This window comes from Danio aesculapii, chromosome 9 (assembly GCF_903798145.1).
Source record: "Danio aesculapii chromosome 9, fDanAes4.1, whole genome shotgun sequence".
In the NCBI taxonomy this organism is placed as follows: domain Eukaryota; kingdom Metazoa; phylum Chordata; class Actinopteri; order Cypriniformes; family Danionidae; genus Danio; species Danio aesculapii.
In genome coordinates, this window is record NC_079443.1 from 49,502,265 (window position 1) to 49,517,639 (window position 15,375).

At 33.4% G+C, this 15,375-nt stretch overlaps 1 protein-coding gene across 1 annotated transcript; it reads left to right on the forward strand.

The window, feature by feature from the left end:
- The first annotated feature begins 1,746 nt into the window (after window positions 1-1,746).
- On the forward strand, window positions 1,747-13,801 carry cfap210 (cilia and flagella associated protein 210). Its single transcript, XM_056465118.1, has 9 exons — window positions 1,747-1,961; window positions 2,044-2,243; window positions 4,033-4,206; window positions 4,299-4,504; window positions 6,758-6,914; window positions 7,003-7,142; window positions 10,282-10,474; window positions 12,136-12,300; window positions 13,369-13,801. The coding sequence occupies exons 1-9, from the start codon at window positions 1,895-1,897 to the stop codon at window positions 13,720-13,722; spliced, it is 1,656 nt and encodes a 551-aa protein (XP_056321093.1). The 5' UTR covers window positions 1,747-1,894; the 3' UTR covers window positions 13,723-13,801.
- The last annotated feature ends 1,574 nt before the right edge of the window (window positions 13,802-15,375 follow it).

Consider the following 15,375-nt stretch of genomic DNA (forward strand, 5'->3'; position numbering starts at 1 on the left):
ACGGACATGATGTCAAAGCAGCTGTACTTCAAAATCAATATATACAATATATTTGATCTGTTTGGTATAGCCGATTCATCACATAATTGATCTCTTTATTTGAGAATAATTGTGAAATTAGGAATAAAAGAAGGTTATAACGGGTCAGCTGGACTAATTCTTCACACAAGCCCCAACATCTGACCAATTACAGACCACATGATAGAGCTTTATACTATTCCCATGTCCATCCCCAAGTATTTTCTTCTATTATTTATGTATTGTTTACTTTTACTGAAATTCATGGTGCAACCTCATTTAAAAGAAAAGCATAAAAAAGTGGATGGTAGAAATGTGTATTGAATTTATGAGGCAACCCTCTTCATAGGAAAAACAGACCTAAAGGCAAACATTCCATCATATATACTGGAGTATGTGCAACAACCAGGGCCAGTCTATACTCTACTTTACAAACCTTTACTTTACCTATACTTTTACCCTAATATAATGGCGACGCAGTGGCGCAGTAGGTAGTGCTGTCGCCTCACAGCAAGAAGGTCGCCGGTTTGAGCCTCGGCTGGGTCAGTTGGTGTTTCTGTGTGGAGTTTGCATGTTCTCCCTGCGTTCGCATGGGTTTCCTCCGGGTGCTCCGGTTTCCCCCACAGTCCAAAGACATGCGGTACAGGTGAATTGGGTAGGCTAAATTGTCTGAGTGTATGAGTGTGTGTGTGTGTGTGGATGTTTTCCAGAGATCGGTTGCAGCTGGAAGGGCATCCACTGCGTAAAAACATGTGATGGATAAGTTGGCGGTTCATTCCGCTGTGGCGACCCCGAATTGAATGAATGAATGAATGAATGAATGAAAAATAATATAATAAAGAAAAGATTAAAGGAGGGGGTGACACAGTGGCTCAGTGGTTAGCGCTGTCGCCTCACAGAAAGAAGGTCACTGGTTCAAGTTCCAGCTGGGTCAGTTGGCATTTTTGTGTGGAATTTGCATGTTCTCCCCGTGTTGGCATGGGTTTCCCCACAGTCCAAAGACATGCGCTATATAAATTGAATAAACTAAATTGGCCATAGTTCACTCATTCATTTTCTTTTCGGCTTAGTCTTTTTATTAATCCGGGGTCGACACAGCGGAATGAACCGCCAACTTATCCAGCACATGTTCTACGCAGCGGATGCCCTTCCAGCCGCAACCCATCCCTGGGAAACATCCACACACTCCTGCATTCACACACATGCACTAGAAATTACCTCTATGTAGAAATGACCTCTATGTTACATTTGGAGCGAATTAGATACTATTTGAAAAGAAACCTCGAGCAATTTGACAAAATTTGGCATCTTTTTATCTGTTACCTTGAAAAAAAAACTTGTGGAATTATGCATCATTTCTGTAATGTTTTAATATGCTCTTTTCATCATACTCTGTTGTTCAAACAGGTCTTTGTAAACAAGTTGTTTTGTTATGTGGGTGTTTTAGTTCATTTTTATTTATTATTATTATTTTCATATTGTTTTTCCTTAATATGTAATTAAGCAAAATATGTAAAACAAAGAATGCCTTTCTTTATGAATTTGTGTCTTCAATAAAAAATATTTGACAAAAAAACTAAAATAAAATCTACACTTTCTTTTTATGTGAAGGCTCTGTTTTGCTGTCAACAAACCTTCATTTTGTTTCTACATTGCTGGCTCTTTAAGGATTCCCATGACGTCACTTACTTCATTTGCTAGGTTGCTAGGCAACACTATAACAAAAGTTTAAAGGGTTACCGAGCAACTCAGTGTACAAAGCCTGGACATGTTAACCAACGTTAGCCAACTCTCCCAAAGTGTGAAGGATTAAAATATATAATCTTCTAAATATACGAAGCTCAACGAATGTAAGAGGAAATTAAAAAGTAGTAAAATGTCAACAGTTACTTCAGTAACAGGTGTCGTTAAGTACGGTCGAAGGAAAGGCTCGAGTAAACAAGGTGAGAATCAAAAATACTGCGTTAATGTATTTTGCGCTTTGAAATATTACAGCGTTTGATTTACTTGTAAATATGTACGCAGCTGTGAACTCGGAGATGGAGAAAACCGAGGCAAATCTTCGTCAAGTGGTGGTTTTGTCCCAGTCTGAATGGCAGCGGCTGCAGGACAGTGTTAACGGTATAAATCACCATAACAGGAGTGTCATGGCGGCGGCTGAACAGCGGGAGGCGCTGCACATGCGCTCTAAAGACATCGTCAAAAACTGGTCCAACACCATTGCAGTAAGTAAAAACCCCTTCAGACCCAAACTATGTTTCAATCATGGGCAGATTTAACCAATAAGCGAGGTTAGCGGCCCAATAAATATCTAGATGTATAAATGATACCTATGAACTATATATAACATTGTTTTCCACCATATTTTTAAGGAGAGAGTTAAACAAATACAATTTTAATGTAATTAATTATTGTTTAGTATACAGTCAAATATAATATAATTGTAATAATATAATGTTATGTAAAAATAATACTATTACCAAATAAAATATCCATCATGGAGCAGTCCAGCAGTCAAATTTACATACATTTAAAAAATATATATATATTTTTAGTTGTAAATTCATTTAAAAAAATTAATCCCTTAAAATGTAGAGATTGCATTCATTTAAAATGTAGAAAAGATGATTGAGAGATATAAAAAAAACATCAATATAAATAAAAATTAATTAAAAGTAGAAAGGGTTCATTTCAGGTCTTGGCCCATGGCTGGAATTGCTTAGGGCCCCAAAACCACTAAAACCGGCCCTGGTTCTAAGTTTCTGAAAAATGTCAAAGTATGTTTGCACAGTTCTTGAGGCTCCTATAAATTAGACCAAATTATAATCATAAAAGTTCAACAACCTTTAAGTATATATATATATATATATATATATATATATATATATATATATATATATATATATATATATATATATATATATATATATATATATATATATATAATGTTAACATCATATTGAAACATCTGTTTATATTTTCCAGAATAAGTTAAGGGACCAGAAAGATATCAATCTGTAAACATGTTTTTCACTTGATGTGACCAAAAAAGTCTGTGAGTTTACAGTATACAACATACTTTGTAGAAATTCCGTAATTTAAACTGCACAAACCAAAAGAAATAAAGATAATCGAAAGAATAAGAGTTGGCTCACAATAGAACAAACATGATTGATTTTATTTTATTTTATGGATGTAACATATCTCTATTATGGATGTGACAGATGTGAAACTGCCAATTGTGTGACTTTGGTATATGAAATATAATTGTTTGAAAACATTGAGAGATACATTTTTGATTATTTCTAAAGTACTGTCAAATACTTGCTTACACAAAAAACATAGAAACAGTTTGCATATTTTGTTGAAAACTTATTAATTTTCATAGCAAGGTTGACATCTGCATGGAATTGCTATATATATATATATATATATATATATATATATATATATATATATATATATATATATATATATATATATATATATATATATATATATATATATATATATATATATATATATATATTTATTTATTATAATTTTTTTTTGTCAATTTCAATGGACATCAGGTCAGAACAATTGTACTTTCCGAACGCTATATCAACATAAAATACAATAATAAACAAATTATCTGCTGGGCCCGGTTTTTCAAAAGTAATCCACGAGGATTTTGGATAATGGATTGGATCAAATTAGCTTGTGAGAAGCTTGTGTTGCACGTACTGTTTGTTTGACATTCTTGCCAGATTTGACCAGATTTTGATATTATTTGTATATTTTTATATTCTTTGATTTGACCCATGTATTTATTAATTTGCATTTAACATAAACCTTTAATTTGTGCATATGCCCTTATTATGTCATTCATATTTTTGTATTTTATTTTCACAAATGTTATTCGAAACATTTGACACTGCTTTAGATTTTATATATTTCTAAAATCACATTTCATTTGATTCACTGTATCAACAAAAATGTATGTTTGACCCATATGCTGATTCCTCTTTACAGGGACAGCGACAAAAAAAGCTTGAGGCAAAGAAAATCCGCGAGGCGATTGAAGAAGAGGAGAGGAAACTAGTTGACATAGAAGAAGCAAAATACCAGGCCCAAATGCGGAAGGAGGCCATTGAGAAAGCAAAAACCCAGATGTACTACCAGACCGACAGAGTGAAAGGCTTCCATGTTTGTGTCTCACATTATCTGATCACAAATCTATATCTTCAGTGAAATTCTCTTTATAGAAAAACTACTATTTCTCTTCCATTGTTGAACAGGGTGCCCTGATGCTGGCGGAGGTTTTGAAGGAAAGGGAGGCTCAGATTGAGCTGAAACGCATGAAGCAGAACGCCACCAAAGACATAGACCGAGACATGTTGGCTGAAATGACTTCCAGAGAAGAGCAGGCTCTCCAGGAGGAACAGCAGAAAGCCTTACAGAAGAAACAAGAACATCAGGCCATTGTTAAGAGCTTGAAACAACAGTAAGGAGATACATTTAATGAAACATTTCACAATTTACCCAGATTTATCTCACAATTCAGATTTTCAGAACAATTCAGAACAAAAATCAACTACACAATATAATAACTACACAATATAAACATGTCAATTAAGAGTTTATCTCACAATTTTACAAAAGAAATCACAACTACGCAACATGATTACACAATAAAACATTTCACAGTTCTTAGATTTATGTCACAATACATATTTTCATCTCACAATTTAATGAACTTCGGGTGCTCTGGTTTCCCCCGCAGTCCAAAAATATGCGCTATAGGTAAATTGAATAAACTAAATTGGTCGTAGTGTATGTGTGTGAATGAGTGTGTGTGAACGTGAGAGTGTATGGGTGTTTCCAAGTACTGGGTTGCAGATGGAAGGGCATCCGCTGTGTAAAACATATACTGGATAAGTTGGTGGTTCATTCCACTGTGGTGACCCCTGATGAATAAAGGGACTAAGCCGAAGGAAAATGAATAAATGAATGAAAAATGAATGAATGAATGCAATGAGCAAAAATCTGAACTACACAACTTTTCACAATTAAGAGTTTTTATCTCACAATTTAGATTTTTATCACTCAATTTTACAAAACAAAGTCAGAACTACACAATATAAACATGTCACAATTCTGTTTTTAATCTCGCGATTAAAATAAAAAGATTTCTTAATTTCTTTACTTTAACATTAATTTCTGTATTTGCAGCTTGCAATTCCACCTTTTAATATTACAGTTTAATTAATTTTTTCTTACCATTTTTACATTCAAAATATAACCTCAGATTTAGGATGTAACTCAGATGTCTAAAACAAAAAAAAAAGATAAAATAATGAGAAATGAAATTTAAAAAATACAATAAATTAAGAGCAAAACAATTAGAAAGATATAAACTCAGAATTGAGTTGCATTACACATAGCATTATATTAACAGAATTGTGACATATTAACTCTATTAGAAATTATTAGAAAAAACTGAAACATTTAAAAAATTTAAATCAGGATTCTGACTTGTCTTTGCAATTTTGTATCTCATAACTATTTTTGTTGTTTTTTATTTATTTGTCTTTTATTTATCCATAGCTTAAAATGAAGCAACGTTAAAAACTACTCTGTAAAAAAATGTCTGTTTGTCTAACAGTTTCCGTATTTCATGATTCACAAGTTTGTTTACGTTTGAGAATTGCATCAGTCGATTTGAATGTTATCACTCAATTGAATTGGTGTTATCAGTGGTTATCAGCTGATAGATATGGGCCTACTGGTAGGCTCAGAAAGCTGTTATCATACATCCACATGGTTAATAATCACATACGGCTGGGTCGGGAAGTTAACGAGAATTATTTACATTATTTATAAAATTTTCCATAAATTGTATTTTATTAATATCTACCCCAACCCTAAACACAACCATCACAGTAATGTAAAAACAGATCTGGGCCCAAGGTGTTTTTTACATGCGTTTTTTATTTCTCTTTGCTATTTGGGCTTATTGGAACCTAATTAGAATAAAACCTAAGCATCATCTTTTAATATGATGTACTTTTAGAGAAACATTATGTCCATATATGTGTACTCGTAGTCTGAATTTACATAAAACACTTTTTCCTGACAGTTTTTTTAATGCATATATAACATAGACATTTTTTGAACATGTTTTGACTATCAGAAAGTAAAAATAATTTTTTTCCCCCATTTTGGAGAGTTAAAAATTGTGTTTGGGACATTTCAAATGCAGGATGACACAGTATGTCTGTAACAAAATATACATCATTCAAAGTATTTTAAATAGCCACATAAGAGCTAAAATGTGCTGTCCATGTATGTGGCCACTAAGCCTCAGGAGGTTAATATAGCTGATTAACCATGAGAAGTATTTAGATTATTTATAACATTTTCCATTAATTGTATTTTATTAACGTCTACCCCTACTCCAAGGCTAAATCCAACCATCACAGTAATGTAAAAACAGATCTGGAGTCTTCTCTCTTAGTATAGCTGATCAGTCATGTGGATGGATGATAACAGCCTTCTGAGCCTACCAGTATGCGCAGAAGGCCCCTACTGGCCCATATCGATCAGCTGATAACGGCCATTCAATCGAGTGATAACATTCAAAGGGGGTGAAAAATAAAAACATGAATTCCAAAATTCAGAAACTGCTCATTTAAGGTTATTTTTTTACATTGCATTTCATATTCGAATATTCATTAAATATTTCCAACTCTGTTAGGATTGTGGATCATGAACTTGAGAAAGAGCAGGAGAGGCAGGAGGTCAAACGCGAGGCTGAAGAAATCGAGCGTCTCAGAAATCTTCATCTGTGGGAACAGGCCATGAAGGAGCGCAAGAAACAGGAGGAGAAGAGAAGCATATTGAAGGCTCATAGAGTAATGAATCAATCACAGTGCAAATCCAGATACTGATACTCAATCAAATACTGTTTTATAATCCATCCATTCTTCTGTTTCCTATCAGGATCATTTAACCGACAGAGAGTTGATCAAAGCAACAGAAGCGCAGAAACTGCAGGAAGAGCAGGAGAAATGCAAGCAGCTCGCCAGTCATAAAGAAAAAATGATGAAAATGAGGAAAGAAAAACAAGAGGAGATTTTCAGGTACTCCGGTCTTATATTCAATCGTTTTTTTAATCATCTTTTATAGTAGGTGTAAAAAGAAGTTGTAAATACCTTTGCAGTGATACACTGTACTGTCATTTATATGTAAATCCTCTCAATAACAAAAACACAATGAAAATGATGACAGTCAGAATATAACTGTTAATGAGGCAACCCAGCTAGCAAAATTCATGTGGCTCAAGTCGGGCCCACACCAGACACTTATATCTGGCCCACATACCGCATGGAATGACGGCACTTGGGCAGTCCGCTCTTGTTTGCTAGATCTGGGCCACACATATCAGGCAGAATTCAACCAAATGAACCAGAACTGACGCTATTCTGGGCCACAGTTTGCTTTTAATCTGGCCCAGATCCGGCCCACACCAGATATTTACATCTGGACCACATACTGAATGGAATGATGGCTCTAAGGCGGTCTGCTCCTGTTTGTCAGATCTGGGCCACAAATAAGCCAAAGCAATACCACATATTAGCCAGAATTCAACCAAATGAACCAGAACTGACCCTATTCTGGACCACAATTTGCTTTTATTCTGGCCCAGATCTGGCCTACACCTTACACTTGCTGGGTGTGGCAAATTATAAAAATCCCAGCATGCATTGCAGTATGAATACATTCTATAGCTTATTGATGCTACAGTTTTCATTATTTGCTTTTAATTCTGCTGTTTATGTTGACATTGTTCACTTTTAGTCTCCTGTTTGAGATGTTTGTGAGTTTTGTTCATTTTGTTAATTGTCACCATTGTTGAGGTTCATATGCTGATTATTGATGTCTCTGTGAGCAGAAATTGAACTATAGATTTTTTTAGCTTATAAAGCTTCATAGTTCTGTGGCATGTGCAAGCTAATGAATTAAACATTGGTCACCATCAGCAAATTTTGTTATTTCATCACAGGTTGTGACTCACTTAATTGTATTTTTTTTGTTTCTTTTTACTTGGCTTGTTTGCTGTAATGAATAAACTTTTCAAGCAAAGATCTTAAATGTTACAGCAGCCTAAAAGAAGATTTATATTAAGAGGTTCAGGGCTATGAGCCCAACTAAAGCAAACACTTTTCTCCATGATGGTTACTTTAGTCTATGTGGTCCACATATGTTTTTAGATAACTGGACCACATTTGCCATATCTTCTCTGGGCCGCTCTAGGCTCACAGCCACATTAGCCATAGCTTACTGTGCCGAATATTTGCCAAAAGTGGCCCACATATGTTTTCAGATAATTGGGCCACATTTGCCATATCTTATCTGGCCCGCTTAAGACTCACAGCCACATTAGTCAGAGCTAACTGTGCCAAATATTTGCCAAAAGTGGCCCACATTTGTTTTAGGATAACTGGCTCACCTTTGTCATATCTTCTCTGGGCCACTATAGGCTCAAATCCACATTAGCCATAGCTTACTGTACCGAATATTTGCCAAAAGTGGCACTCATATGTTTTAAAATTACTGGGCCACATTTTCCATATCTTCTCTGGCCCACTATAGCCTAACGGCCGCAATAGCCAGAGCTTACTGTGCCAAATATTTGCCAAAAGTGGCACACATATGTCTTAAGATAACTGGGCCCCATTTGCACTTACACATGTGAGCCACTTTAGGTTTAGACCCAGATTACCCTTAAATGACCACAAATTTTGCCAACTGTGGCCCACATTTGCCATCATTTGGGCCAAATTTACCATTTTCCATATGGGGCCACATTAGGCTCACATTCAGATTACATTTAGCCATAAATGCTAAATCTTTGCCTTAAATGACCTATATATGAATTTGAACACTTTGCCATTGTACAGGTGGGCCACTTCAGGCTCACATTCATTTTGTTTGGGCTGAAGAAAAACCACCAGTGCCGCATATCTGCCTAAAATGGCCCACATTCACATGCTATCTGGGAAGGCTATTATACAGTAGTTTTAAGAGCCAGTGACAGACGAGTCTCCTCATTGATCTTGTGGGCCATCCTGTACATCCGCCAGTGACCTACTCACACCTACATTTTCTCCATGATGGACGTCCAGTGTTCTTCAGCCTCAAGCACCTAGACTGCAGCTCTGCATAAGAAGTTTGGCAAGAGTAGAAATGGTTGTGCCCAATTGAGACTGGTTTTCACTTTCGTCAATTGGTTAAGTTTGTTCCTTGTCCCTGTCACCACTGGATTTCTTGGTTTGGGACTTGTAGAGCTGCACATCGATGGATTACTCTTCAGTGTTCGGACTTTCAGCAGTGAAAATTAAACCACACTGAACTAAACTAAACTGAACTTCAACTCTGAAAACTGGACTGACCAGATTCAGTTTGCTAGAACTTCTATGTTAGGCGGTTTTGACATAATCTACATTAAAAGCGCTATAGAATTAAAGATGAATTGAATTAAATAGTTTTGCGGTTTTAATTTGTTTTATTTTGATGCTGTTTTTAAATTTACTGTAAATTTCAGTTCAGTTAAGTTGAATTAACTTAACAGTTTCAAGTTACAATGGATTTACTCACTTTTTATAGTAACTCTAAGTCAACTTTTTGATTTGAAGGCAACGGGTTTACGTTTTAGGTAAAGTAAATAATCACTTGGGTGGCACGGTGGCTCAGTGGTTAGCACTGTTGCCTCACAGCAAGAAGATTGCTTGTTCGACTCCCTGCTGGGCAAGTTTGCATGTTCTCCCTGTGTTTGCGTGGGTTTCCCTTGAGTGCTCCGGTTTTCCACACAGTGCAAAGACATGCGCTATAAGTTAATTGGATGAACTAAATTGGCCGTAGTGTATGAGTGTGTGTGCATGGTGTTTCCCAGTACTGGGTTGCGGCTGGAAGGCATCCGCTGCATAAAACATATGCTGGAATAGTTGGCTGTTCATTCCGCTGTGGCCAAGCCAAAGGATTGATAAACCTTTCATTGTTTTTTAAAAACTTTGATGAAACATTTTTGAATAATAACAGAAATCACATCAAGTTATCTCCAAAAATAATGCTTTAATGTGCACTCTCAGAAATAAAGGTACAATATCTGTCACTGAGGTGCATTTTTGTACTTAACAGGTACAGATTTTTACTTTTTAGATACTAAGTGTGACGTGTGGAAATCCTATACTGGACTTTGTGTCTTTATCTTTGCTTCAGAGAGCTCCAGAGACACAGAGAGACGATTATCCAGAAGTTAGCAGTACAAAAGCAACAGCAGATCAGCAATGAGGAGGAGATCATCGCTAAAGCAGTGGCTGAACGTGAGGAGAAACTATCCAGAGAACAGCAGGAGAAAGAAAAGAAACACGCAGACATGCTCAACTCCATCGCTGCACACAGAGAATCTATGGTAAATTACATTGTACCATGGTAAACTGCAGATGTATGATTCAGATTTTAAAGCTTTTCTAGTAATGAATGAGGATTATTCACATTTCCGATCAACTAAAAACAGCACTAAGAGTTCATTCATATATAAAACTGATCATTTACCGTAATGATAGTGTGTTTATAACCAACAAACAGGGACGGATTTAGATTTTGGGGTCCTAAGCAGTTCCAGCCATGGGGCCAATGTCCTGAAATGGACCCTTTCTACTTTTATTTAATTTTGATTTATATTGGTGATTTTTTATATCACTCAATTATCTTTTCTACCATTTAAATCAATGATATCTCTACATTTTAAGTGATTCGTTTTCTTAAAATGAATTTACATCTAAAAATAATACATTTTTATGTAAATTTGACTGCTGGACTGCTCCAAGATGCTCCATATTATATTTGGTAATACTATTATTATTACATAACATTACAATATTATAATTATATTATATTTGACCGTATACTAAATAATATTTAATTATGGTACAATTTTATTTGTTTAATTCTCTCCATTAAAAATATGGTAGAAAACAATGTTATATATAGTTCATAGGTTGGAATATATACTTCTAGACATTTATTGGGGGCCCCCAGATTTCCTGGATCCCTAAGCGGCAGCTTGCCTCGCTTATTGGTTTAATACGCCCCTGTCAACAAACTTGACTGGATTATTGAATAATCATGATTACTAATCTGATTAATTTTATTTGATCCAATCATATTTATTTGAGAGCACAGATGCAATTTAAATATCAACATAAGGGAAATTATACTGTATTTATTCATTCATTCATTAATTTTCTTTTCGGCTTAGTCCCTTTATTAATCTGGGCTCCGCTGCGTAAAACATATGCCAGAATAGTTGGTGGTTCGTTCCGCTGTGGCGACCTCTGAAATAGAGACTAAGCCGAAAATGAATGAATGTTATAGTACATTATTTTTTCAAATAATACAAGTAAAAAAATCTAAATAAAATGTATATAAAATGATTATAAAATGAAAAGTTAATTTGTGTAAAGTACACATTAATTAAAGGAAATGTATAATTTTAATTTATGCGATTATATAATTAATATTATAATTTTATAAATACATAAATATATAACATATTATATATATTTTAAATAATAAAAATTTAATTGCAATTTAAAAGTAAAAATAAGGGAAATTATATAATATGATATGATATGATATCTTAAATAAAAGAAATATATTATTTTATATTGTGATTATATAATTAAATATTGTCATTTGATATTATATGATTATATGAATATATAACATATTGTATAATATTTTATAATAGAAATAAATTTGCTATTTAAATCTCAAAATAAGGGATATTATATTATATTATTAAATAAAGAAAATAAATAATTTAAATTATGTAATTAATTATATAACATATATATATATATATTTAAATAATAAAAATTCATCAAGACAAAATTAATGCTCATGACAAAGCATATTTATTGACATGCGTGTGCAGTTCTTTGTAAATAATTGTAAAATTTAATATTCATTTTATTTTAAGTGAAAATTATTTTTTGTATACTGTTTTCTGTGTATAAAATAAAATACAAAGATTAGATGAAATGAACATTTTCGTCATCCTTATATTAGAGGCAAGAGCAGGAAAGAAAGGCGGAGGAAGAGAAACAGAAAGCTCTGGAGATGCTGATCGCAAAGAAAGAAGCAGATCAAATCTTCATGGAAAAACAGCTACGTCGAGCTCAAAAAGCAAGAGAAGAAGGAAAAACACTGCAGGATCTCTACATACAAGAGATGGTGGGTGCAGGTCGATGTGTGCTTTATTTTATGCAAAGGCTGTTTTTTTGTAATCTAAAACTAAGACTAAAACTATTGGGCAAAATATGAGTGAGTTTGCCTGCATTTTTCCTCATTTTTGATTTAATTTAATTAAATTTTTTATATTTTAATATTTTATTTTTATTTTTATATTATATTTTCATTTTTGTTTTATTTTACTTTTATAATTTTTTTTATTAAAATTTTATATTATTATATTTAATTTAATTTAATTTTTTTTTATATTTTAATGTGTTTTGTTTTACTTTTATATTATTTTCTATTTTTATTTTACTTTTATATAATTTTTATTAATATTTAATTTAATTTAATGTATTTTCATTAATTTGTTCATTTTATAGTTTAATTTAATTTATTTTAATTTAATTTAATGCACAAAAATTTATGTAAACTGCAAACATTAAACTTTGCTTTGGTTTACATTTGAAGTGATCTTTAACTCTCGTTAACTATAATTACTAAAACTAAATGTGTTCGCAAAATAAAACTAAAACAATTGATGAAACTGAATAAGGGATTTTATTTTATTTTGTTTTATTTTACTTTTATAAAAATATTTATTAAAATTTTATATTATATTTAATTTAATTTAACTTTTTTATATTTTAATGTGTTTTGTTTTACTTTTATATTATTTTACATTTTTATTTTACTTTTATATAATTTTTATTAATATTTCATTTAATTTATTTTAATTTATTGTATTTTCATTAATTCATTCATTTTATAATTTAATTTAATTTATTTAAATTTAATGCACCAAAATTTATGTAAACTGCAAACATTAAACTTTGCTTTGGTTTACATGGGAAGTGATCTTTAACTCTCGTTAACTATAATTACTAAAACTAAATGTGTTCGCAAAATAAAACTAAAACAATTGATGAAACTAAATTAAAATACAGCAAATGTTAGAATAATATTGAAATAAAAGCTCATTTAAAATATAAAACTACTGTATAATAACCTTGTTTCATGCACTGAACTATGATTTCTCTCTGATTTTCTTCATTTTTTTTTCTAAAGGCTGAGAAACGTGCAAAACATCAACGCACGAAGAAGGATCAGCAGGAGTTTGTGGAGAAGAGCAACGCTTTCATCATTGAGGAGGAAAAACAGTTTCAGAAATACGCCACACAGGTCATGGAAACTGCCGAAAGGGCCGGCAGAAACACATATCCGCTCATAAAGGCAGCCAGAGAGGGCATTGGAGGGGGTCTGGGGCCCGTATTCGGGGGACTAAGACCGAGTTATCTGGTCCACGATGAGTCAGGCGTTCAGATGCCCACTTATTTGAATAGCAGAACGCAATATATTAAAGAACTCAATGAAACCTCTGACATTCAGCAGTCCAAGAAAAGGCTAGGATTCACCGGGTGATGCTGTATCGCATCTGCCTGTTATAATGATTCTGTCTTGGAATTGCTGAAATAAAGATTGTGTGCAAAAGAAGTTATAATTGATGGTTTTTCATTAAAAACTTAATTGCTTGTTAATTCCAAATATTATTTCAGATAAATCAGATTTTTTTATGAATGTGATTATGATTAAATAGCACTGTGTTGTCAAACAAGTCTCAATTTCCTATTGTGAAATATACAGTTTCTGTGTTTACAATGGTAAAACATCATTTGGACGTTTACAAACACTCCGATCATATAATACGAGACACATCATACTCAAAAAGTATTAATTAATTAAAAAAATAAATATGGTTGCAATCAGAATTTTAAGCCCCCCTTTGAATTACTTTTTCTTTTTTTAATATTTCCCAAATGATGTTTAACAGAGCAAGGAAATTTTCACAGTATGTCTGATAATATTTTTTCTTCTGGAGAAAGTCTTAATTGTTTAATTTTAGCTAGAATAAAAGCAGTTTAAAAATTTTTAAACACCATTTTTGAAAAAATTTTAAGCTATTTTTTTGACTGTCTACAGAACAAACCCTCTTTATAAAATAACTTGCCTAATTACCCTAACCTGCCTAGTTAACCTAATTAACCTACTTAAGCCTTTAAATGTCACTTTAAGCTGTATAGAAGTGTCTTGAAAAATATCTAGTCAAATATTATTTTCTGTCATCATGGCAAAGATGAAATAAATCAGTTATTAGAAATGAGTTACTAAAACTATTATGATTAGAAATGTGTTGAAGAAATCTTCTCTCCATTCAACAGAAATTGGGGGGAAAAAACAAAAAACAGGGGGGCAAATAATTCTGATTGCAACTATATATATAATTATTATTGTTAATAAATGTTTATTTGTTTGTTAAGAAAGATGGTACTAGGGATTAGTGTGGAAAAGATGGACTATTTTTGTTTATTAATAAAAGTATTGTTTAAAGAAGGTGACGTGGTGGCTTGGTGGTTAGCACTGTTGCCTCACAGCAAGAAGGTCACTGGTTTGAGTCCCGGCTGGATCGGTTGGCATTTCTGTGTGGAGTTTGCATGTTCTCCCCGTGTTGGCGTGGGTTTCCTCTTAGTGTTCCAGTTTCCCCCACAGTCCAAAGACATGTGCTGTAGGTAAATTGAATAAACTAAATTGTCCATAGTGTATGAGTGTGTCTGTGTGAATGTGTATGGATGTTTCCCAGTACTGGGTTGCAGTTGGAAGGGCATCCGCTTTGTAAAACATATGTTGGATAAGTTGGCAGTTCATTTCGCTGTTGCGATCCCTGATGAATAAAGGGACTAAGCCGAAGGAAAATAAATGAAGCTGCCGTCACACTGGACTTTTCCCCCCATGGACTTCCATTCATACGCTCGCTAATGTGTCAGACCGTAAAATGCAAGGTCGTGCGACAAGTTTCGCAGTTCACTGCAGTGCAAAGTTCAAGCTTGGTTAACTCTGACCTGCGAAATCGCATCACGTGACACGTCTCGTATACGTAAGACCAATCAAAGATCTCTCTGGACAGAAATTTTAATTATGGACCAATCGCTTGCTTTTTTAAATGTCTAATCATCTTGTTTAATCCCGCCCCTGTGACCGCGGCATAAATTAATTCTTCAGAGAAACTTCAGTATTCGT